This window comes from Astyanax mexicanus, chromosome 22 (genome assembly GCF_023375975.1).
Source record: "Astyanax mexicanus isolate ESR-SI-001 chromosome 22, AstMex3_surface, whole genome shotgun sequence".
NCBI classification, from domain to species: Eukaryota; Metazoa; Chordata; class Actinopteri; order Characiformes; family Acestrorhamphidae; genus Astyanax; species Astyanax mexicanus.
In genome coordinates, this window is record NC_064429.1 from 22938164 (window position 1) to 22958090 (window position 19927).

The 19927-nt window shown below is 37.9% G+C and overlaps 1 protein-coding gene across 1 annotated transcript in view; it reads right to left on the reverse strand.

The window, feature by feature from the left end:
* Nucleotides 1-414: 414 nt before the first annotated feature.
* jak2b (Janus kinase 2b) overlaps nt 415-19927 on the reverse strand; it is a 34759-nt gene continuing 15246 nt past the window's right edge. Inside the window, exons 5-24 of the mRNA XM_049470625.1 lie at nt 16403-16548; nt 14972-15266; nt 12805-12924; nt 10407-10564; nt 10155-10266; nt 9631-9817; nt 9352-9476; nt 8883-9017; nt 7500-7587; nt 7187-7314; nt 6949-7087; nt 6088-6239; nt 5852-6002; nt 5415-5554; nt 4956-5145; nt 4513-4637; nt 4233-4405; nt 3490-3607; nt 1570-1683; nt 415-1418 (exon numbers count right to left, since the gene is read on the reverse strand). Coding sequence (XP_049326582.1) covers nt 1284-1418; nt 1570-1683; nt 3490-3607; nt 4233-4405; nt 4513-4637; nt 4956-5145; nt 5415-5554; nt 5852-6002; nt 6088-6239; nt 6949-7087; nt 7187-7314; nt 7500-7587; nt 8883-9017; nt 9352-9476; nt 9631-9817; nt 10155-10266; nt 10407-10564; nt 12805-12924; nt 14972-15266; nt 16403-16548 — 2931 coding nt within the window. The 3' untranslated portion in view covers nt 415-1283. The remainder of the gene's footprint in view (nt 1419-1569; nt 1684-3489; nt 3608-4232; nt 4406-4512; nt 4638-4955; nt 5146-5414; nt 5555-5851; nt 6003-6087; nt 6240-6948; nt 7088-7186; nt 7315-7499; nt 7588-8882; nt 9018-9351; nt 9477-9630; nt 9818-10154; nt 10267-10406; nt 10565-12804; nt 12925-14971; nt 15267-16402; nt 16549-19927) is intronic.

Sequence of the window (19927 nt, forward strand, 5' to 3'; positions counted from 1 at the left end):
TTCAGTTCATTAAGGTAGATCATTCTGCTTAATTCATGTTTCACTAAAATTAGGTAATTTTACATCACAACCAGTTCTAGTGGAAAGTTTGTAGACTATTGCTGGTTATTATATAGTTATAGCTATAGTTTCTCCTCATTTTGTACACTCCCGGCGGATCGAGATTTTCCGAGCCAACCCCAGAGTCTCATTCATGTCCAGTTCTGCAAAGGTTCCCACTCTTTAGCTTGTGGCTTCCCGTTGCTCTCCTATTGGTTGTTGACATTGTTCACGTCATTATTTGCGTGAGCCAAGTCTTAAGACTTACGATAATATTAAATCACGGTTGATTTTATCTAAATGCCAGAATGCCAGAAACTTTCAATCCTATCCACCTTACACTACACGACTGAGATGACCCTACTGCAATTCGACTCGAGCAAAACATTATTTTATTCTGACTCTGGAAGTTTGTCTGACAGTGAAATCGCTTTAAAATCGTTTGGTGTAATGTCAGTATGAGAGGATTGCCTAGGCTGCCTAGGTAAAGCCAAATGTTCCTCCTATGCAAGTTGTATATCAATCCCCAGGGTAAAGAATATTTTTACAAAGCTGATCACTCAAAACATCAAATGTTGCAGCCACCACTTACCCTGCTCATTAAGTTCCAGCTGCTTCTGAAACAAACAGTGTAGGTTCTGCTTCTCAAGGGCAGAAAGCTACTAAAAAAACCCTCACTGATAAATTACTTCTACATTAAAATAACATTTCTGGATACATTCAGTATCATTAATATATGATTTAATTATTAGACACCACCTGCATGACGATGAAAAAGAAAACAACCTATAAACAATAATATTTATATCTCTCTCTTTTTTAAATTCTTCATTTGCATTTCACTGCTTTGCAACAGTTCAAATATAGCCAGCAGTGCATTTATTTTTTATAAAATTATAAAATCTGTTTATGTACATAAAAACATTTTAAGATATAAAAAGAATGCAGTGCTTGTGCATTCTTCTGTTCACAGTTCTTGCTTTCCTGGTAGGCGGTGGAGGATGTGTGTGTGTGTGTGTGTGTGTGTGTTGGGGATGTGGGGGGCGGAGAAGCATGCCAGCACTGCTAGCAAATAAAAAAAAAAAGACAAGAAGCAAAACAAACATTTTTTTCCCAAAACTGTTCTTAAAAAGCTGGCAGAAGTTCAAGGCTGCGAGTCCTAACTGAGATCTGTTGAGGTGGCACGCTGAAAAACATGAGACTGAGGATTCAGGCCTTGATTCACAACCCGGCAACAAAGTCTCTTAAAAGGGAGGCACTTGAGTGTATCTGTCCGAGTCGCCACTGTCTCGAAACAAGTCCACTCGCAGAGCGAGCTCCTTAAAGGCCGGCCGAAAGCTGGGGTCGTTGTCCCAACACTCCTGCATTATCTCATACATCTAAAGAGATACAAAAATATAGATTTCATTTTATGTTGAAAAACAAATCCAGGATTAAAATTGTCTGTAAAGTTTTTTTCTGTAAGCAGCCCTGAAAGACTTTTGTACATATTGCACCTGTTGGATGTGTCCTAAAGACTGGACTACTTACCTCGGAGGGGCAGCCCACGGGCTGGGGTAAGCGGTTCCCTCGTTTCAAGAGTTCAATGAGATGATACACTATAGTCTGGCTCTGCTTATCTCCTCCCATCATGCTCATGAAGACCTGAACAGAGGAGAATCATGTTTACAGTTTGTGCTTATGTTCATCGTGTTTGACTTTCACAGAACTCTTGTAATCTGGAATCTTTAACAGCAGTGGTTCTCAAACTGTGGTATGTGTACCACTGGTGCCACACAAAGCATTTCAGGGTGGTACATCAGAAGACCTCCAAGATTTACCTCTAATTTTATGAACATCAGGTTAATTTGTGTCTAACCTGGTAGACCCTGTATGTAAGCTTACACTTACTTTCTTTACAGTTTCATAGGCCCTACAATAGAACCCTGTGGAACTCCATGATCCCCAATAGTTTCCGTATTAGTAATAACTGCAAAATAATTAGCCTAGGGTTTAAGTCCCAGCAACAGTATTTACTCGAGAAAATGAAGTAAATCTCCCAAAGAATAATTGTAATTCCATATATTTTCATATTTCATATAACAAATGCACTCACTAGCAATAAATATGTATAATTTTTAAATGTAAATAATTTATATTCTTTTTCTCTTTCAGTGACTGACTCCATGTCCACTGTTTTTTTATATTAAATGATAGTTATGTATCACATACATGTTTTTATTTTCCCTTCAAAATACATTCAATAAATTATTTATTGTTGGTTATTTCACATTCTTGATAAAGGGTTATTTAATACCTTACATTCTTTTTACATTCAGTTATACAAATTTGTGGGCTAAAATATTTCACTATATAAAGGTTTACAAAGCCCTTGACTTGCTAATGTTAACGTCATGCCAACAGAAACAATGACGTTGAGCCAACGTATGCTTGCTATCTGGGTGGTGCCATGTGGGCTTTAAAGTCCACTACATTTTCCTTTTGAGCTTTCCGACATCTCTCAGTAGGCATACTGCATTTACAAGAAACAATGGTCTATTTTATCTAAAAATGGGTAAGGGCCACACAGTAGCCCTAGTAGTCGGTACCTAAACATTTTGGTTTAATCATGAGTGTTACATTCCATTAAAGTTTGAAAAACACTTTTTTTTGTGGCTATGGCTTGCATACTACAGAACTGCTTAGCGACACAAGATCACAGATTACAAGATCTTTCCCTAGGAGGAACCCACTTCTCTAATAATTCTAAATTTGCCTTTGTCTGGTGCACTCATTGGCTGTAGCTAGTCACTGACGCTGCTCTAACTTCCCATCACAACACTGTTTACACTACTGTTTAAACTACTGAATTTAGAGCTGCAGACAAGTCCAGATATTAAACCTGATAGATAGTGGTCGGGGGCTTGTAAGGCATCTGAACAAATGTCTGCAAGCATGTTTTTTAGCAAATGTTCTGTGTATATAGAGATTTAAACACAGTCCAGGCACTCATGTTTTGTTTATGCACACCAAAGCTAATACATGGTGATGAGGTGCTGATGAAGTGTCTACATTCATACTCTAAAGTCTTCCCAGAACCATCTTCTTGGTCATATTAATGTGTAATATTACGGTTACTACTATTGTGATAACAGTTTTGTTAATGACTGATAACGCGTTCATAGCACAGCTAGTCTATTGTTACGAGATACAAGATTCACATCTTTAGCCCATACTAAAATGTGTTTCAGAGGGAGGGGTGCGTACCAATATTACATAAGGACAACACACTTCCACTCTATGTATGCATGTGTTGTTTTGTGTTTTTGTTTGCTGCGGTTACTGTTAGGGAATTTCCCCAGTCAGATGCTGCTCATATTATGAGACCAAATATTTCTTATTTAATAAACCATGAACAAAAATTTTAAAAGGATGAAAGAGAAGCAGACAGAGTGAAAGTGTGCTACATACCGTAGGAGGACTACAGATCTTGTCACTGTGGGTGAAGAGTTCATACAAAACAACTCCGAAACTCCAGACGTCTGACGCCACTGAGAACTTGCTCTCTGTGAGGGACTCCGGGGCATACCTGAAAAACCACATAGACTGTTTTAACAAACTGTGAAACTTAATCTGTACGGTACATGAGAGTGTAACCAAAATATACTCATAAAAAAAGTGTTACATCCAAAAGGAATCAAGCAAGAAATGTAATTGGTGGATGTAGTCATTCCAGAGTGTCATGGAGTTATCTTAAATGATGAGCCACGCTTTTGTCTTGATGGAGAAAACCAATGAATCCATGTGAGGAGGCACGGTGGTCTATGTTAAGATGAAGTTACTTTTGTTGTCACATGCCCAGAAGGCCTGGTGTCATGGTATTGGGTGCAATTTCGTACAATGCCAGATTATCTTCATTAGAGGCACTCCGATGGCCTGTGCTCTATTCCAAGAGGACAATGCTGGTTCACATACTGGACCAACTTGCCTTAAAGACATGGGTACTATGCTATGGTCAGTCGCATTGCCAGACCTCTCCCCACCCTTACCACAAAATCTGCAGGAGCTACATAAGAATATTCAAGCTGCATCAGACAGATTATCACAGGATATCAGTGGGAACCTTAACAATGTATGTATGATTATTTCTGAATAGCACTGAAATCCCACACTTCCTCATAAGATCTATACAAGTAAATCTAAGTAACTCTTACCAGAAGATTGGGCTTTCTCCAGGCTCTTTGACCTTGTAGTATTCTTTGTCCTGAGGCAACACCTTTGTTAGGCCGAAATCACCGATTTTAACCCGAAACTCACTCTCCACCAAGATGTTCCGAGTGGCCAGATCTCGATGAATGTACCGTTTGTTAGCAAGGTACTCCATACCCTGTATAAAAGACAATTCACACATGAAGCATTTTTGTGTCTTGCACAAAAACATGAAGGAAGTCCCTGAAGAAAACTTAAGAATATTTTTAAGAATATTTTTAATACCTTGCAGATTTGAGAAGCGTAATGTACAAGCTTTTTGTGGTCGATCCTGTCACAGTTCTTGTTAAGGTAATCTCGCAGGCTGCCATAAGGCAGGTATTCCATTACCAGCCGCAGGTTCCGTCGCCCTGGAACAAAATAACATTCAAATACAATAACATACAGTGGGAAACTAAATTATTTGATCCCCTGCTGATTTTGTAAGTTTACCCCCTTTTAAGTTTAGTGGTAGGTTTATTTAAACTAGGCTAAAAATGATAGATTGATCTTGTCTTTGGAGAGGGGAAAACTTACAAAATCAGCAGGGGATCAATATAATTATAAATATACATATGCAATAACATTCAAGACTATACATGTTTGGAGGCCTTATTAACACCCAACTGTACTCAATTTTTTGCGAATAATGCAAACAGTGAAGTCAGAATGTGGAGGATGTAGCATACCTGCGCCATAGCAGACTCCTTTGTACTTAACAATGTTCTCATGCTGGAGGGATTTGAGGATTTCGATTTCTCGCTCAAAGTCCCGCATGTGCTCAGTGGTGCTGTGCTGCAGCTTCTTCACCGCCACCACCTCACCAGTGCTGTCCTGCAGGGGGTCGTAGCGGCACATCTCCACACTGCCAAAGTTTCCCTGCAGAATACAACAGGTTACTGACGTAGATTTTCTAGCAAGAGCTAACACCATGGCACACAATATAGAACAGCCTTGATAAAATATAATTAAATGATTATATTTTGATTATGATTAAATATAAAATGTTTTTTTTTTTTTTTTTTTTTACTTTACACTCTAACTCATTACATGTATATTTTACATATATTGTGAAATAACATTGTGGACAAATGAAGGATCCTATTGATGAATAAATTTGTCTAAATCAAAATACATTTATTAATTACCTTGCCCAGTTGTTGTAAGAATATTAGATGCCTTTCTTCAAACTGCACTGGCTCCTGGTCCTCAAAGGCTCCGGTGGCAAATGCGAGACCTCCAGTTCTACTGGGCAGCAGGTCACTTTCCATCATCATCATCTCATAGTCTGTAGAAGGATATTGATCATTTTCTGTTAGCACTGTTAATTCCATAGTAATAAGACTATTTTAATCCATTCTAAATTGCCATTTAGTCCAGTTAAAGTTCAGCTATTATTGGCTCTAAAAAAAACAAAAAAAACAACAACTAATGAGAATTTTGAATTCTTTACTAAGAAACGTGTGTTTGCTCTGTAAAGGCCACATTATTGCCCACTGTAACATAGACAAACAGTGTATACAAGTGTGTACAAGTGTAAGTGTGTGTATTTATGTTTTTGAGAGGAGCAAAGAAAACCTCAGACCTGGACAGGATAGACTGTTGAGGTCACGAATGACTGCCCTGAAGGATGACCTGAATGCTGGCTCATAGTCCATGCAACTGTTGATCAGGTTGGCCAGTTCTGTCCATTTAGGGACAGGCAGTTGATGGCGGTTCTCGTAGAACAAATGTTTCTGCAGAGAAGAAGGGGTGTGTTCAAAAACATATGCTGATATATTTTGGTCCCCTAGATTTATGGTAGAACAGACTTTCCCTTACCTTGGAACTGTCCATGTTTGCAAGAGGCTTCTCTCCTCCACTGCAAATCTCCCAGAGCGTCGTACCAAAGCTCCACTTGTCCGTTGCAAGGCTGAGGTTCTTGGGGTCCACAATACATTCAGGAGGCACCCATGGGATTCGCTCCACCAAAACTAGAGTAAGAAATTTCAGGTTTGAGATACAGTACTTTAGAGGAACTGAAACAGGATCTAAAAATGCTGTTCAAAAGATGGGTAGGTAGATAGCTAGGATGCTAACTTTCCCATTCTACCCTAAATGCTGCAACAGACAGCAGGTGGAATGCAAAAATAAAAGACGATAAAAGCTAATTTCAGAGTAATTAAGGAACGGACAATAATAATTAATTGCTGCATATTCTGCCCCCTTTATGAAGATATACTTCTAAATTCTAAATAACCTAGTTAACTAGCAGATTTAGCGCTCCACTACTAGACTAGATATCTGTATTGAGTGTTTGAAGAATGGTTCCAATTCTTAGGGGAAGGATTTTACCCTTTTCCCTTATAACTCTGTTCAAAGGGGAATGGTTACGCTCGAAAACAAGAGTAGGGGCACAAAAGAGAAATGGAATTGTGTCTTAATTTCCTACCTTTGCTCAAAGTAGGGAAAACGCTCACATAAAAAAATTGCTTATGTTAACCCTGGCTGTGTTCTTGTACAGAGAGCAATATGTGAGACATTAGAATACAATGGATAAATAAATTATGTAAGATAAGGTGTTTTGCATAAAATCGTAATTGTCTAATTTATTAAGGTAATTTCTGACCCTGCCCTTTTTCAAATATCTGATAGGAACTAATAGGAACACTGGTCAAACTACACAATATTAGGCTCACTCACTTTCTTTGGGCAGTACTGTAATGCTAATGCCCGGGTCGCTGAGTTTGATGAAAGGAGGGTTGCCCGCTTTCCTGTCTTCCTCGCGAATCAGGAGGACATTTTTCGCGCACACATTTCCATGGGCCAGGTTCTTCTCTTCCTGTGTGAGGAATTAACAGGGAAGGAGGTAAATGTTACCTTTGTCTTTTGCCTTAAAAGTACATTTTAAATATTACACAGAATGACACAGAACACTTACGAGGAAGAGCATGGCCCATGCGAGCTGCTTGGCCACTTCCAGTTTCCACAAGATATTGACTGCGTTCTTGTTTTTCTTCAAGTAGGTGTCCAGAGAGCCAAACTTCACATACTCCTGCACCATAATGTCTGCAACGGCACATTAAACTTCACTTTAAACAAGCACCCGCCACAACTGACCCAGAAAGAACAACAGCAGCTAAAGCTGGCCAGCGGATGTACACCGCCAGAGGGGTAACGGAGAAGGTTGAGTAGAGGGCTTGAGTTGAAATGTCTAGCATAACAGGCTGGGGAGAAATGTGACACACACTTACTCTCCTCGCCACACACACAGATGCCATAGGTGAGTGCCAGATGCCTGTGGGAGAGCTGGCTCATCATGCTGGCGGCCTCAAAAAAGGACTGCACACAGAAAAAAAAAGCAGAAAATATAGATTTAAATATTATTATTTATAACATCCTCTCCTAAAAGCCTAATTGAAATATTGCTAAATACAATGTAAAATAATTTAATAACTTAAAGGGTTAACAGTTTTGTTAATAAAACCCAGCCACTGTAATCAATACATCACCAAAAACTCTTTAATATTAATGTATTGCCAGTCATGCTTTCAGAGGATTTAGCTTTGCCTCCTTTAACTTATTTTATCTGCCCTCAGAGCAGCTGTTAATTGTGTGTCTACACTGGTCACAGTAAATTTATAAGCATGTGGAATATGGAGGATTCTGAGTGCTTTCTTTTTTACCATCAGCCCAACAGAAGCACAAGGCAGCCTTTATTGCCAGATGAAATTTCACATTTAGAATGTGCAAAAATGCAGATTTACACTGGAAGGAATTCAGGTCGCTACGGACTTTTTACAGATTTGTTCCGTCAGACAAAAAACTAAATTTACTGTGAAGCATGCTGTGGCATGCGGAAGTTACAGCCCTGGACAATATTTCTGCTGCTGTTTGTGCACAAGTGAGCAATAAATTACACCTCTTACAAATAGGGTTAAGTTAAAATGACACGTTTAATATTAATGTATAAGCAAAACTACTTTATATACATACATATCTTTTACAGACTCAAAAAACATGGTCTTCACATATTGTAAATGCTTTTTATAGCATCAAAAACCAGTTCTTGTTTAAAGGATTTTTCCATTCTTTTCACTTTATCCATTTTAGATCATTTAGTTCTTGTGAAAACATTTGATGATGGATTTTGTGGTGAGGATGCAGAAGGATTTTCTTTCAATGAGACTTACAAGAAGGTCACTCCAGAATGTACTAAAACATCAAGCACATATTGCCAATTAAGGTCTGAGACCTTAAAATTACTCAAAAAAAAAAAAAAAAAAATTTAAATCAAATTCTTTCAATCTTGCTTCAAATGCTGAAATTAAAAAAGCGAGGTAAAAATGAAAAGTATCCTAGAACTGTTTGCTCTAATATACTTTGTAATTTTTGGTTTAATATAGGTATGTTTAACACACTGGGCCTAAATGTTTAGCTGTCCTCACCAGTAGAAAGTAGAAATTGAGAGCAAGACAAAAAAATAAAATAATAATCGCAACTAACCGACTAATCGAACAAATAATTGGCAGATTAGTTGACTACTACAATAGTCATTAGTTGCAGCCCTAATGCCTAACCCATTTGGGTAAGTAAAGAAAATATAAATGAGTCCTAAATGGTGCCATGCTTCATACCTCTGAATAATTTCTGTGTGTTTTATCCAGGACTTTAATGATGACGTCGGTCTGGTGCATCTCTCCATAATCTCCCAGTTCTTTCCGAATCCCTCTGAAAATCTTTGTGAACGTTCCCTGGCCTTGATTCTCTCCCTGTAACAGAGAAATAAGGCTTAACCAAACACATAGGTGATCAGTAATCTTGTTCAGCAGATAGACAATAAATCATGGAATTAATGAGTGTAGTCAGATAAAGAGTATTTTGATATGATTAACTGTCGATCAAAGCATTAGTTTCAGATGTGGTGAAAACAAGCTGAAACAACTTTCAACATAAGCTTTAAAGAAACCTGAGCCAAACCACAATAGAAACCCCACAGCATGTGTGCATGTGCCAACACTCTCCGACACAGAGTGCTGTGAGTGCTGACACACAATTATGCAGCAACTGTCATCTCACATTGTGAGTTATAGAGAGAATGCTTACAAACTCTAGGTCTTCTTTCCTGATTTTGTGGAAAACCATCTGATTGATGTTCTGTCTGTGCAGGGAGGGTGAGACAGAAACCTCAGAGCCCTTATTACTCCGACAAACAAGTAGACTTGACTTTCCTGCAATGAAACAATGACGAAAAACTAAATTAGCAATACTAATAATTACCTCATGTTCTAAACATTTGTGAGAAAAGCAACCTTTCCATCTACTATCATAAACAATATATCTATTCTGTATTTAAATATATATTTTTTGTGTTGTCTGACTAACCTTTGGCCTTGGGAGGGCAGCATTTGCTGAACTGAAAGGCGATGCCGTCTGACCTCACTGTCTCTTTTTGGTAACATTTGAGCAGCTCCTGCATGCTTCTGAAGGCCCTCTTAGTCCCACTCAGCACATAATCTCCACTGTCTGATCTGCTGATCAAACAATGCTTGTATTCCACCTCATCATACATCTAAAAGAAGGAAGATTACAGATTACAGGAGGGTTAGACAGGTATAAGAATTCAAAGAATTAATAGAAACAAAATTTTACTGCCAACATAACAGATTCAGCCAGAAAGCCACTTTAGAAAATAATTTAATCTACATTGGAAAAGTGATTAAATGCTCTCACTGACATATGAACTTGACAGTTCTCGGGTATGTAGAGTCCTTAGTGAACCTAAGACTAAATCACAGTATTAAATAATAAAATATGTCTAATTCAGTTCTCATTTTGGGAGGCCTGTCAAATGCAAAGTCAGTTCTGAAATGTTGAAATGTGCTTTGGATGTGAACCAGCGAACATACCCCAACAGCGAATGTCAAGAAGAATTTGTTGTAATCTTTGGGGCTGCAACGGAGCACAAAAACACCTCGCTGGTTTCCAGTCCTGCGCAGTTTACTGATGGCAAACTCCATTCTGTACAGACACACATACAGAGAATGATGGCCAGTTATGTAAAGAATGTACGAAACATTTAAAATCCTTTATCAAGAAATTTCAATAGAGAAGTCTGGTTAAAGATATGTCTGAGCTTTATGGTTTTTATAAATTCTTACGATATTGGCCCATGGCAGTAATTCTCAATGGCCTCTAATAGTCGAGGTGGCGCAGTGTCTTTGCAGAGGTAGTAATGGGCATCGACGGTTAGTCTGTAGTAGCCATCGATCAGAGACACAAAGGACAAAGCCTCTGCATGGGAGGAGAACTCCAGTTCCTGTTGCAAAATATACCACAGACAAAAGGTAATCAATAAGTGTGGCTGCACTAAAGTTGCACAATAAGGACTAAACAGTTGATAAGTGATAATGCTGATGGAGTTTTTTTTTCCCCACACTTGTCTTGGCTGCACTCATTGCTCCCAGGGTAAGAAGTAGTAAATAGTCACTGCACCTCAACCTCACTCTACCTCCAGTTATATATCTATACAGATATATAAAATTGTTTTAGCAAGAACCTGAAAATTTAATATGTATCCTGTATATGTATCCTGTATATTAATATGTATCCTGTATTGCTATCTGATATATTGCCATACTGTAACCGACAGAGAATATGGACAAGTTTTCTTTTAATCCAATCAGAACAGTGGGATCTGAAGGTCCCAGTATTGAAGTATAGCGCTGCTATTTAGCAGCTGGAATTTAAAAACAACACAAAAAAACACAGTCTGCCACCAATCTTTACGTGTAAACTACACAATAAAAATACATACAAAATACATACAATTTTGGAAAATTATTATTGTACTATAACAATTTCAAGATACATATTTATGTACAATTCTATTTAAACCTAATATTCAATTTTATAATTTAATGTAATTAAGCATCTTCACAAATTCCTATTAAAATCTATAAGAATGTAAAAACTGTTATATCTCGCATTTTAAAAACACCAGTTTCTGCTCTGAATTCAGACTGCAGCAGGCTTTCAGTGTTTCAAGGCCACACTGATGTATTTTACATATTACAAAGAATGAGAGATTTTCAAATGCAGCAGTGGAACTGCTCTAGAATTCAGCAACAGATGTAAGAAACTACACAGATAATATCTGTCCCCCTTCAACCTTGACCTCAGCTCATCCAACCACTTCCTTCATGTGGAAGTCTCAGAACTGTCAGACAGCACAATCTGAAATAACAGCTTCCCAAGCTAGCAGTTTGTACTGAGGAAAAATGCTGATTTGAGAACATATTGCCAGCTTGGTTAGGCAGATATAATGATATACTGTATACCATGGTATTAAAACTTTTTACCTTTATCTTTTCATATACATGTGTAATTTGAGGCTTGTTTAGGTTGAACATGGTCTGTGCTGTTAGCCTTATGTCTAACGTTGTCTAGCTAACAACGTAAGACTTCACTCTCTTAGACACAAGTTTTATTCATCAGTAATAGGGTTAGTTAGTCAAAAAACAGCTGTACTGAGCTGTCTGATACTCTGTGTATCTGTACTAGGGGCTGGCTTGTGTGGGCTTTAGAATCAACACCACAGGAGGGGAGAAAAAAAAGAAAGAAAAGAAAAACCAACACAATGCATTTTGTCCATCGAGTCACTTTATCATTCTCATTTAAACGATTATAAGTGCAGCTTTATTCAGATAGACTTGAGTGTGCTCTGTGATGAACAGAATGTTATCTATTATGCTTGCAAGGCGAAGTCCTCTGATTTTAAATGTCATACTGATAGTTTAACATTTACTGTTTTACTGATGTAAACATGTGCAGTGCTCAATTAGTCTGTAAACAAATTAAACTTTGAATTTGATGGTGCTGTAGCCACTTCCTTTCCCCTGTAATACCGTATAAGAGTGGAAACCGCCTAATCCTACCCAGCACTAGGCAAAACACAGTGATTCATATTTTAGTCATTAATTTATCAGAGACGTTATTAATAAAGAGGTGAGCCACTGGTTGAAATATGAATGGCATATCTTGTATATGCTCATCTGTTTAGTCTGTCCTGCTCTTTAATAAAAATACTCAATCAGCTTGCTGCTCACGCTGCAAAAAGAGGAGTGTAAGAGAAGCGTGTCAGAGGTGAAAGCTCCCATCAAATGTGGAGTGCAGTAGCCATAAGAAGAAGAATTTTGCTTTATTTAGCCAAACAGTTTCAATTGTTCATGAGGTTTCTATCAGATTTCATCAGTACTGGAAAAGATGTTTGATCTTCCAGGATTTTGGTCTCTTCCCATTCAAAGAGATAAAACTAAACTAAAACTAATAACTGCCCACCTGCATTGCAGAGATAGTTATGTAAGTGAACAGACTTGCCTTTAAGTCTTGTCTACATAACATTTACTCCACTGTAGCCTAGCAGCTTATTTAATTAGCTTAAAATACTTAAATAGATCTTTCCAGGCTTGTTAATACTGATTATTTGTGATTATTGCCTAAGAATCAGATTTTCATTGTTAGGCTTTGAACTAAGCCCAATATCACAAACAGGCTTACCAGAGTTTTTCCATCTTGTTTGTTGATGGAGACGACCCGGCTTTTGTTAGAACCCTCTTTGCTGGCTTGTCTGATACTGATATCAATAACGTGAGGAAAATCACAATACGTCTGCAGGTCCTGTATAAAAAAAAAAAACCTCAGTTAAATTAAGTGGGATAAGCGAAAATGCAGTTTTGTCCTGCATTATAACAACATTCAAAATTGGCTAAACCCTGTTTAAATAAACATGCACATGAGAAATTCGCTATTTAAGTAATTTTACTCATCTACTAGGTCAGATCAGTCAGTAACGGGGTGATAATCAAGCCTACACGACCAAACACAGCTGCCAACTCTTTCAGTTGAATGGGATTAGTGAATTAATCCCTATGAGAACATAGGCTCGGCTGTGGTTACATTAAGTAATGTTAATACAGGCATTAAGGGACTGATCTGTTCCAATACTGAGCTAAACAAGGTTAAGCCCTATGGTAATACAGCAAATGAAGAAAGCGACTATTCATTCAGTCACTACAGGACGTTTACACACAGCCTGATCACATTTCGGCTTGGCAACAACTTTGACGTGAATGTCAGTGTCCTCATATGAAGCCGTGGTCCTCATACAGTCAGGTCAAATGTTCTTAGACAGCGAGAACAGCACCTCAGCAGATGAAAAAGTTATGAAATGAAGCAATAAGGATGTAAATGTTAAATGTCTAAGTGTATGCACATTGCTTCAAATCGAAAAAAAAGAATTACGGTAATTTTCTTTCTTTTTGAACTGTCTTCACATTTTCACAGGCTCAGATGTAATTGGATAATTAAATTCTAAGCAGTTTCATGGCCAGGTATGGCCCGTTCCTTTATTATTCCATAACAAATTGTGGAGATAAATGGTTTGTACTTTATTCAAAGAGTAAATTTTGCTTTTGGTGTAGAAAGTAGTGTACAGAATGAGCACAAACTTTAGGAGCAGCCATATCAACATTTTGGTACATTCTTTAAAAAAAAAAAAAAGCAGCTTAGCAGAACTGATTATTTATTTCTTTGGTGATAAACACAGGACAACATTGTCAAGTCATAAACACTATAGAGGAAGTATGTTTATCGTCAAAAAATGCATTCATGGGTGTAATAAAACCCCATCATCTGTCCAACATGGTAAAGCCACTGTTATGGCATAGGCATCTATAGCTAATGAAACCAGCTCGCTGATTTGGTTTATTGTTTTTTTGTGTGTGTGCCAAAAAGTGCCAAAAATAGTGCTTCACTGTGGAAAGGAACTGTGGTACAAAGCATACTCAAGAGCATTTCCTAAAGGTAAGAAATTAAATGTGCTTAATAGACCAAGTCACCCACTTTATCAGACAGCTTTTGGTAATGTTATGGGTTTTAAGTATTTAAAAAAAACATACTTATGTTGGTTTGTCTGAACGTGATGTAAAACTGTATTAAAATCTACAAGGATCTACAGATCTTTAAATCACATCCAGATTTGTTCATTTCAAATCTATTAAGGTGACGTGCAGATGCTGCAAAGCTACAAATACTTGTGGACCTGACTGTGTAGATGTAGATGTGGCCCCAGCAGGGGTTCTGCTATGCCCATGTTTGCCGAGCACAGTTGAAAGTAATAACTGTGCACAAGCTCCCCATATGCCTCTAAGTAGAGGCAAAATAGAGTTGCTGCTGTCACAATTTTAAACAAGTGCCATTACGTAAGATCAGCAACAAACTTGCCTTAGTTTCCAACTGATCTTGCCCGGATGAAACAACAATCGTATCCGTTGATTAAAAAAATATATATTTATATGAAATTGCTAACACAGTAACAAATAGTTTAAAATATTTGCAAGGCCACAAAATGTTGTCCAGTGGTCCATTTCTCATTAAATACACAATTCTGAAGAGCAGATGATAGCTGTTCCGTTTTTCTTATGACCCTGATAAAGTGCAATTTGAGGAAGAGGAAGTGTGTTTCAAACACAAACCAGACACTTTCTGCATGGGTGTCAAACTCTGGAAGGATATAGTGCTTTTCAGCAGTGCTGAGGCTTTTCTGTGATGCAATCTATGACTGAGATCCTATCAAAAATCAAAGGCAGCTGGGCATTGCTCAACAACTAATAATGGCCAGCAGGTCCATAGAGATCAACAGCAAGCTGATCCAACTCACACTCACCTCCGACTGCTCGTCTTTTTGCTTCTCGCGACACCACTGTATGCCTTGATCAGCAGAGACAATGATGGTGACCTGGCCAGCTGAGGGTTCTTTGACCTGGAAGTGCTCGGTGTAAAAGCCTGAATCCAGAGCCTCCAGGTTTATCAGGTATTTGAGCTTCAGGTCGCGAGCTGTGGCCCGGCACTGACTGAACTGCTGCACCACCTTCCGAAAACGGTAGCGGATCCGCTTTCGCGTCACTAAGTGGTAGTCCTGGATCTGTTTTCGCATGTCCTTGGGAAGGAAGGACTTGTAACTGCAGAGAGAGAGAGAGAGAGAGAGAGAGAGAGAGAGAGAGAGAGAGAGAGAGAGAGACAGAGAGAGAGAGAAAGGATTGAAGTAACACAAAAAAGGCAGAGGAGTGAGCCTGCAGCCACAGTCGATCTATCTGAGGTTAAAGGTCATATTGCACATCTTTTATTTTATTTTTATCTTGCAGAAGGATGCAAAGATGATAGAACAGCACCCTAATCATTCTGAAACCTTAAGAAGCACGTAGATGCAAAGGAGGAACGAGTGATAACCAAACAGGATATTAGCAAGCGAAATTAGGTCAGTCGCTACTGTATCATAATAAGAGATGCAAAAAAAAAAATAAATAAATAAATAAATCAAGATTTAGGAGAACACAAGGTTATCGCAAGGACTACATAAGAGCAGTGCTTTAGTTCATACAATAGGTTGCAAAAGTATTTATACTACTTTCATTTTTTTGTGTGTGATTGAAATCCTAAGTGACAGACAAAAACAATGTAGCACATAATTGAAGGTTGAATGAAAATGATGCATGGTTTTCAAAATTTTAATCAATTATTTAGCCTCCTTTTTTTCCTGGATCCTTTTATAAAATCCAGTGCAATTAACTGCCTTAAAAATTCACTTAATTAACGGAGTCCAGCTTTCAGTCTAAGTATAATCATGCTTCATCATGAAGACCAAGGTACTCATTAGACAATGATGTACTTATTTGTGTTGGTCTATCAGTTAAAAAATTAATAAAAGACATTTGGGTTTCTGGTTGTAAGGTGACAAAATGTGAAAAAGCTCAAGGGGTATGAGTACATTTGCAAAACACTGCACTTCAAATTATCGAGTGGGTTGTACACTTCTGGGTTGGCAACAGTAAAGCAGAAGAGTACATTTGGATCTTAAAGTAACTATACTTTCCAAAGATTACCATGAGTTTTTAAACAAGACAATGCAAAACCATATGCTGCACACAGTACAAAGGCATGGCTTTGTAATGTGAACTTTGAAGTGTTTTGAGAAGGAATGACAACATTACAAAGTGGAGCAAAAGGCAGAAAGCTCTAGGAGCAAACCAGCCCATCTCAAGGACTCTATAAGAGCAGTGCGATGAGTGATTAAACAAACATTCTCGATAATTCATACCTCATGGCATTGTAAATATCTAGTGGGGAGCGCTGCTTCTCCTTGGCTATCCTCATCATATCCAGCACAGCCATGCCAAGGCACTCTTCTTGGGTCTCATGGTTACTGGACAGCTTCACCCAACCATTGACGAAGTCACTTCTCCACTGCAGAGGAAGTCAAAACAAGGAAGAACAGAGACTTAGAAGTTGCATAAGCTCAAAGAAATATATGTAGGCAACCATTTGTAAAACTCTCACAAGCATTTGTGCACTGAACTGAATGACTCTGCAAGGTTGAATATGCCTGGCAGGCTGTGTAATGAGGTGACAAGAAAGCAGCGGCTTCACTGGAGAGGTAAAATGACCCTGCTGAGGACACAGGCCCACTAACCTTCCCTGCCAGGGTCCTGGGATACTGTTACAACCTTGCAAGACTGCAAGCCTGCCAGTTATATAATCAGAACCTAATGTTCTGAAATTAGGCTTTTCACGCTCGATTTGCAGGACTGGAATAGAGGTCACACAAATCGTCTTTCCACATTGTTATTAGACTCAAAGCATCTGTTGTAGTTTGAATAAAAACATTGTGGCATTTATCTACAACCACAAATCAGGAACAAGTTGAGACAACAGTGCATCTTACATATCCTTTCCTTTGAACCAAAGATATTCCACATTTTGTTTGGTCAACTTCATTTGTTATTATATATCTATTTTTGCAGTTCTTTCCTGCAACTTGTTTCAAAACAAATTGGAACAAGATACTTTAAGGCAAGTAATGAAGTTAGACAACATTGTTTTCAGGGATTAGGGGTGGGCGATATGGCCCTAAAATATCACCACAATATTTTATGGTATTTTCGCGATAATAATACTCTTGGAGTTATGACAAAATACTCAATAAAAATTTATATATTTTAAGAATACACTACTGCAACAAAATAAAAAAAATATTTTATAACTGCATACGATATGATATGGCACACCCCTAACTGAAATATTAAAAATACAAGAATTTTATCAGATTTTTAACAGAAGTCATTGATCCAGAATGTCATGATACTAATAATGTACTCCACATATCTCCATATATCCAGGATTAAAATAAAATTAATAATACTTGGCAGATATAATCTGTCTCTAGTAGATATATTATGGGAAATGAGAATGAGTTTGAATTTTTCTTTTGCTTAAAAACAGAAAAAAGTAGTACCCTGATGTGATAATTAGGTGGGTGATATGGCACGAAATTTCAGGGTATAATATCATTCAAAATTGTTGTATGATACGATATTGCACACCCCTACCAGGGATTTTCATGCACATTTTAAGAAGACAATGCAAAACCAGAGGCTGCACACATTACAACAGCATGACTGCAGAAGTAGAGGGAGGAGTAGTGTTTGAAAGAAGAATGGAACAAAACAACTAAAATGCTTGGGATTCTCAGTGGTAGAGCAACAAAATGGTGCAGTGAAAGGTGAGAATGGATGTGTATTAATAAATAAAATGACCAGACAAGTTATGTTAAATTCACTTTTTTAACAAGACTCTTAAAAACTAGAAAAACTGTGCTGCACACATTAAAAATGCATTGTTGCAGAAGATGATAGAGGTACTAGACTGGTCTGCCTTTAGTCCTAATCTGTCTCCAATTGAAAATGTGTGGGAAATGCGGAGATAAAAACCAAAAATGTAACAATGATGACCCTGTGCTGTGGCACACCATTAGAAGTGTTTTTAGGAAGAATGGAACAAAATAACACTTGAAACACTTCCTTGCTTAGGATCTTCAGTGGCAGAACATTTAAAGTGGTAAATGCTTTGCAGTTAAAGGCAGAAATGGATGTATTAATAAATAAAATGACCAGACAAAACAAGAAATTAAACATCTGAAATAACGTTCATACAGTTTGAAATCAAGTACAACTTAAGATAAATGTAATAAACTCTGCATTTTTAATAATTTATTTATTTTTCCAACCACAAAACCAAATTGGTTGTTGGTTTCAACAGCTACATTTCACTTAATCTGAGCTTGTTGTCAGACTGTGTGATGGTAACAGATTAACCTAACCATACAAATCTTCTAGCTGTTCACTGGTGAGTCAGCAATGGGTGTAGTTTAAGGCTAGATTCCAAGGAAATTGATGATGTTTCATTTACAGTCAGTTGCTTCCTGTCATATTTAGGAAGTAGGCTTTGGTGTAAGAGCAAAACGCAACATTTTCCATCAAACTGAACAGGGTTTGCACATCTGTATACAGCTTTGCTGAACCAACCAAATGCTTCAAATGGCAAGACTAAAGCATCTGGCTGTGTGAGACTGGGATCACATACTGGCTCATTCCCAGGATGTGATTCCACCTAATCCGAGCAGTTCAAACTGACTTCATTCTCTGGCACAATGCAGCTTAATTCCAACCTTCTTTAACCCTGGGTGAACTCTGCGTGAAGGATACGCCCCCACTTTCAACTTCAAATCACAGCTGCTCATAAAGCTGTTTTTGTGAACAGCCATGCACTGAAGCTCATTTTCTGTAAGGTGCAATTGCACCCCAGATTACGGCTAAATATCTTGAACAGGCGAAGACAAGCATTGCAGGCCCACAGTGCGTAGGCTAGTTAGTGTGTCAACTGCAATGAGTTGTACGAAATGGGAGCATATCTCTTCACCACAGGAAATTTTGTAATAGCTGAAACTGCATGTAAAATGTATGTGTTCTGGGAGTCCTGTGGTCTCTCTGTGATCTTTGGCCATGACTGAACGTGCAAAACTGCATTCAGAAAACAAACATAAGGCCTGATGAGCTTGTAAAAAAAGAGTTGTTGTTGGGATAAGCCTGGAGGTGAACAACTGTGGAGAGAACGAAAGAAAAAAAAAAAAAAAAAAAAGGACAATGGAATGTCTCTCAAATGTCAAGGGACCAAAGCTTTAACACCTTTGCTGTCTGGTTGCAGTATGATGTGTAACTCCACCCACCTCAATATTTTTCACGTATTTGACAAAACAGACCATTTTCCATCAATTCCGTCAAAGAAAGGGGTGGGTCTAACAAACGAGTAGTAGGTGAGTCAAGCTCTGCCTCTAGTCAGAGGCACGACCTCTGGTTAAAAATTTGACAACATGGCAATCTGACAATTTTAGCTTAATTTATATATGAAGAAAGGGAATGAAAACACAGGATCCATGTTTTCCAAAGTAATTGGCTTGGTAACTTATGCTGTACTTCAACAAAAATGAAAAAAATGTTGTAGTATGGGAACTGGCTCTTTTGACTGCTCAATTTTGGTGATGCTCGAAATCTTTTCATGGGGCGTTAATGCCTTTTTCAACAAGACAATCCAAAACCACATGCTGCACATGTTGCAAAGGCATTGCTGCAGAGGAAAAGGAAATGTGTTATTGAAATCTCATTATTTAAACATCAAATTATTAAATATCAAAATATATTATATGGAAAAAGGTATTGGAACACCTGTTCATTCACTGTTTCTCCCTAAATCAAGGGTATTGTTTTGGATGATGATCACCCAACTTCAT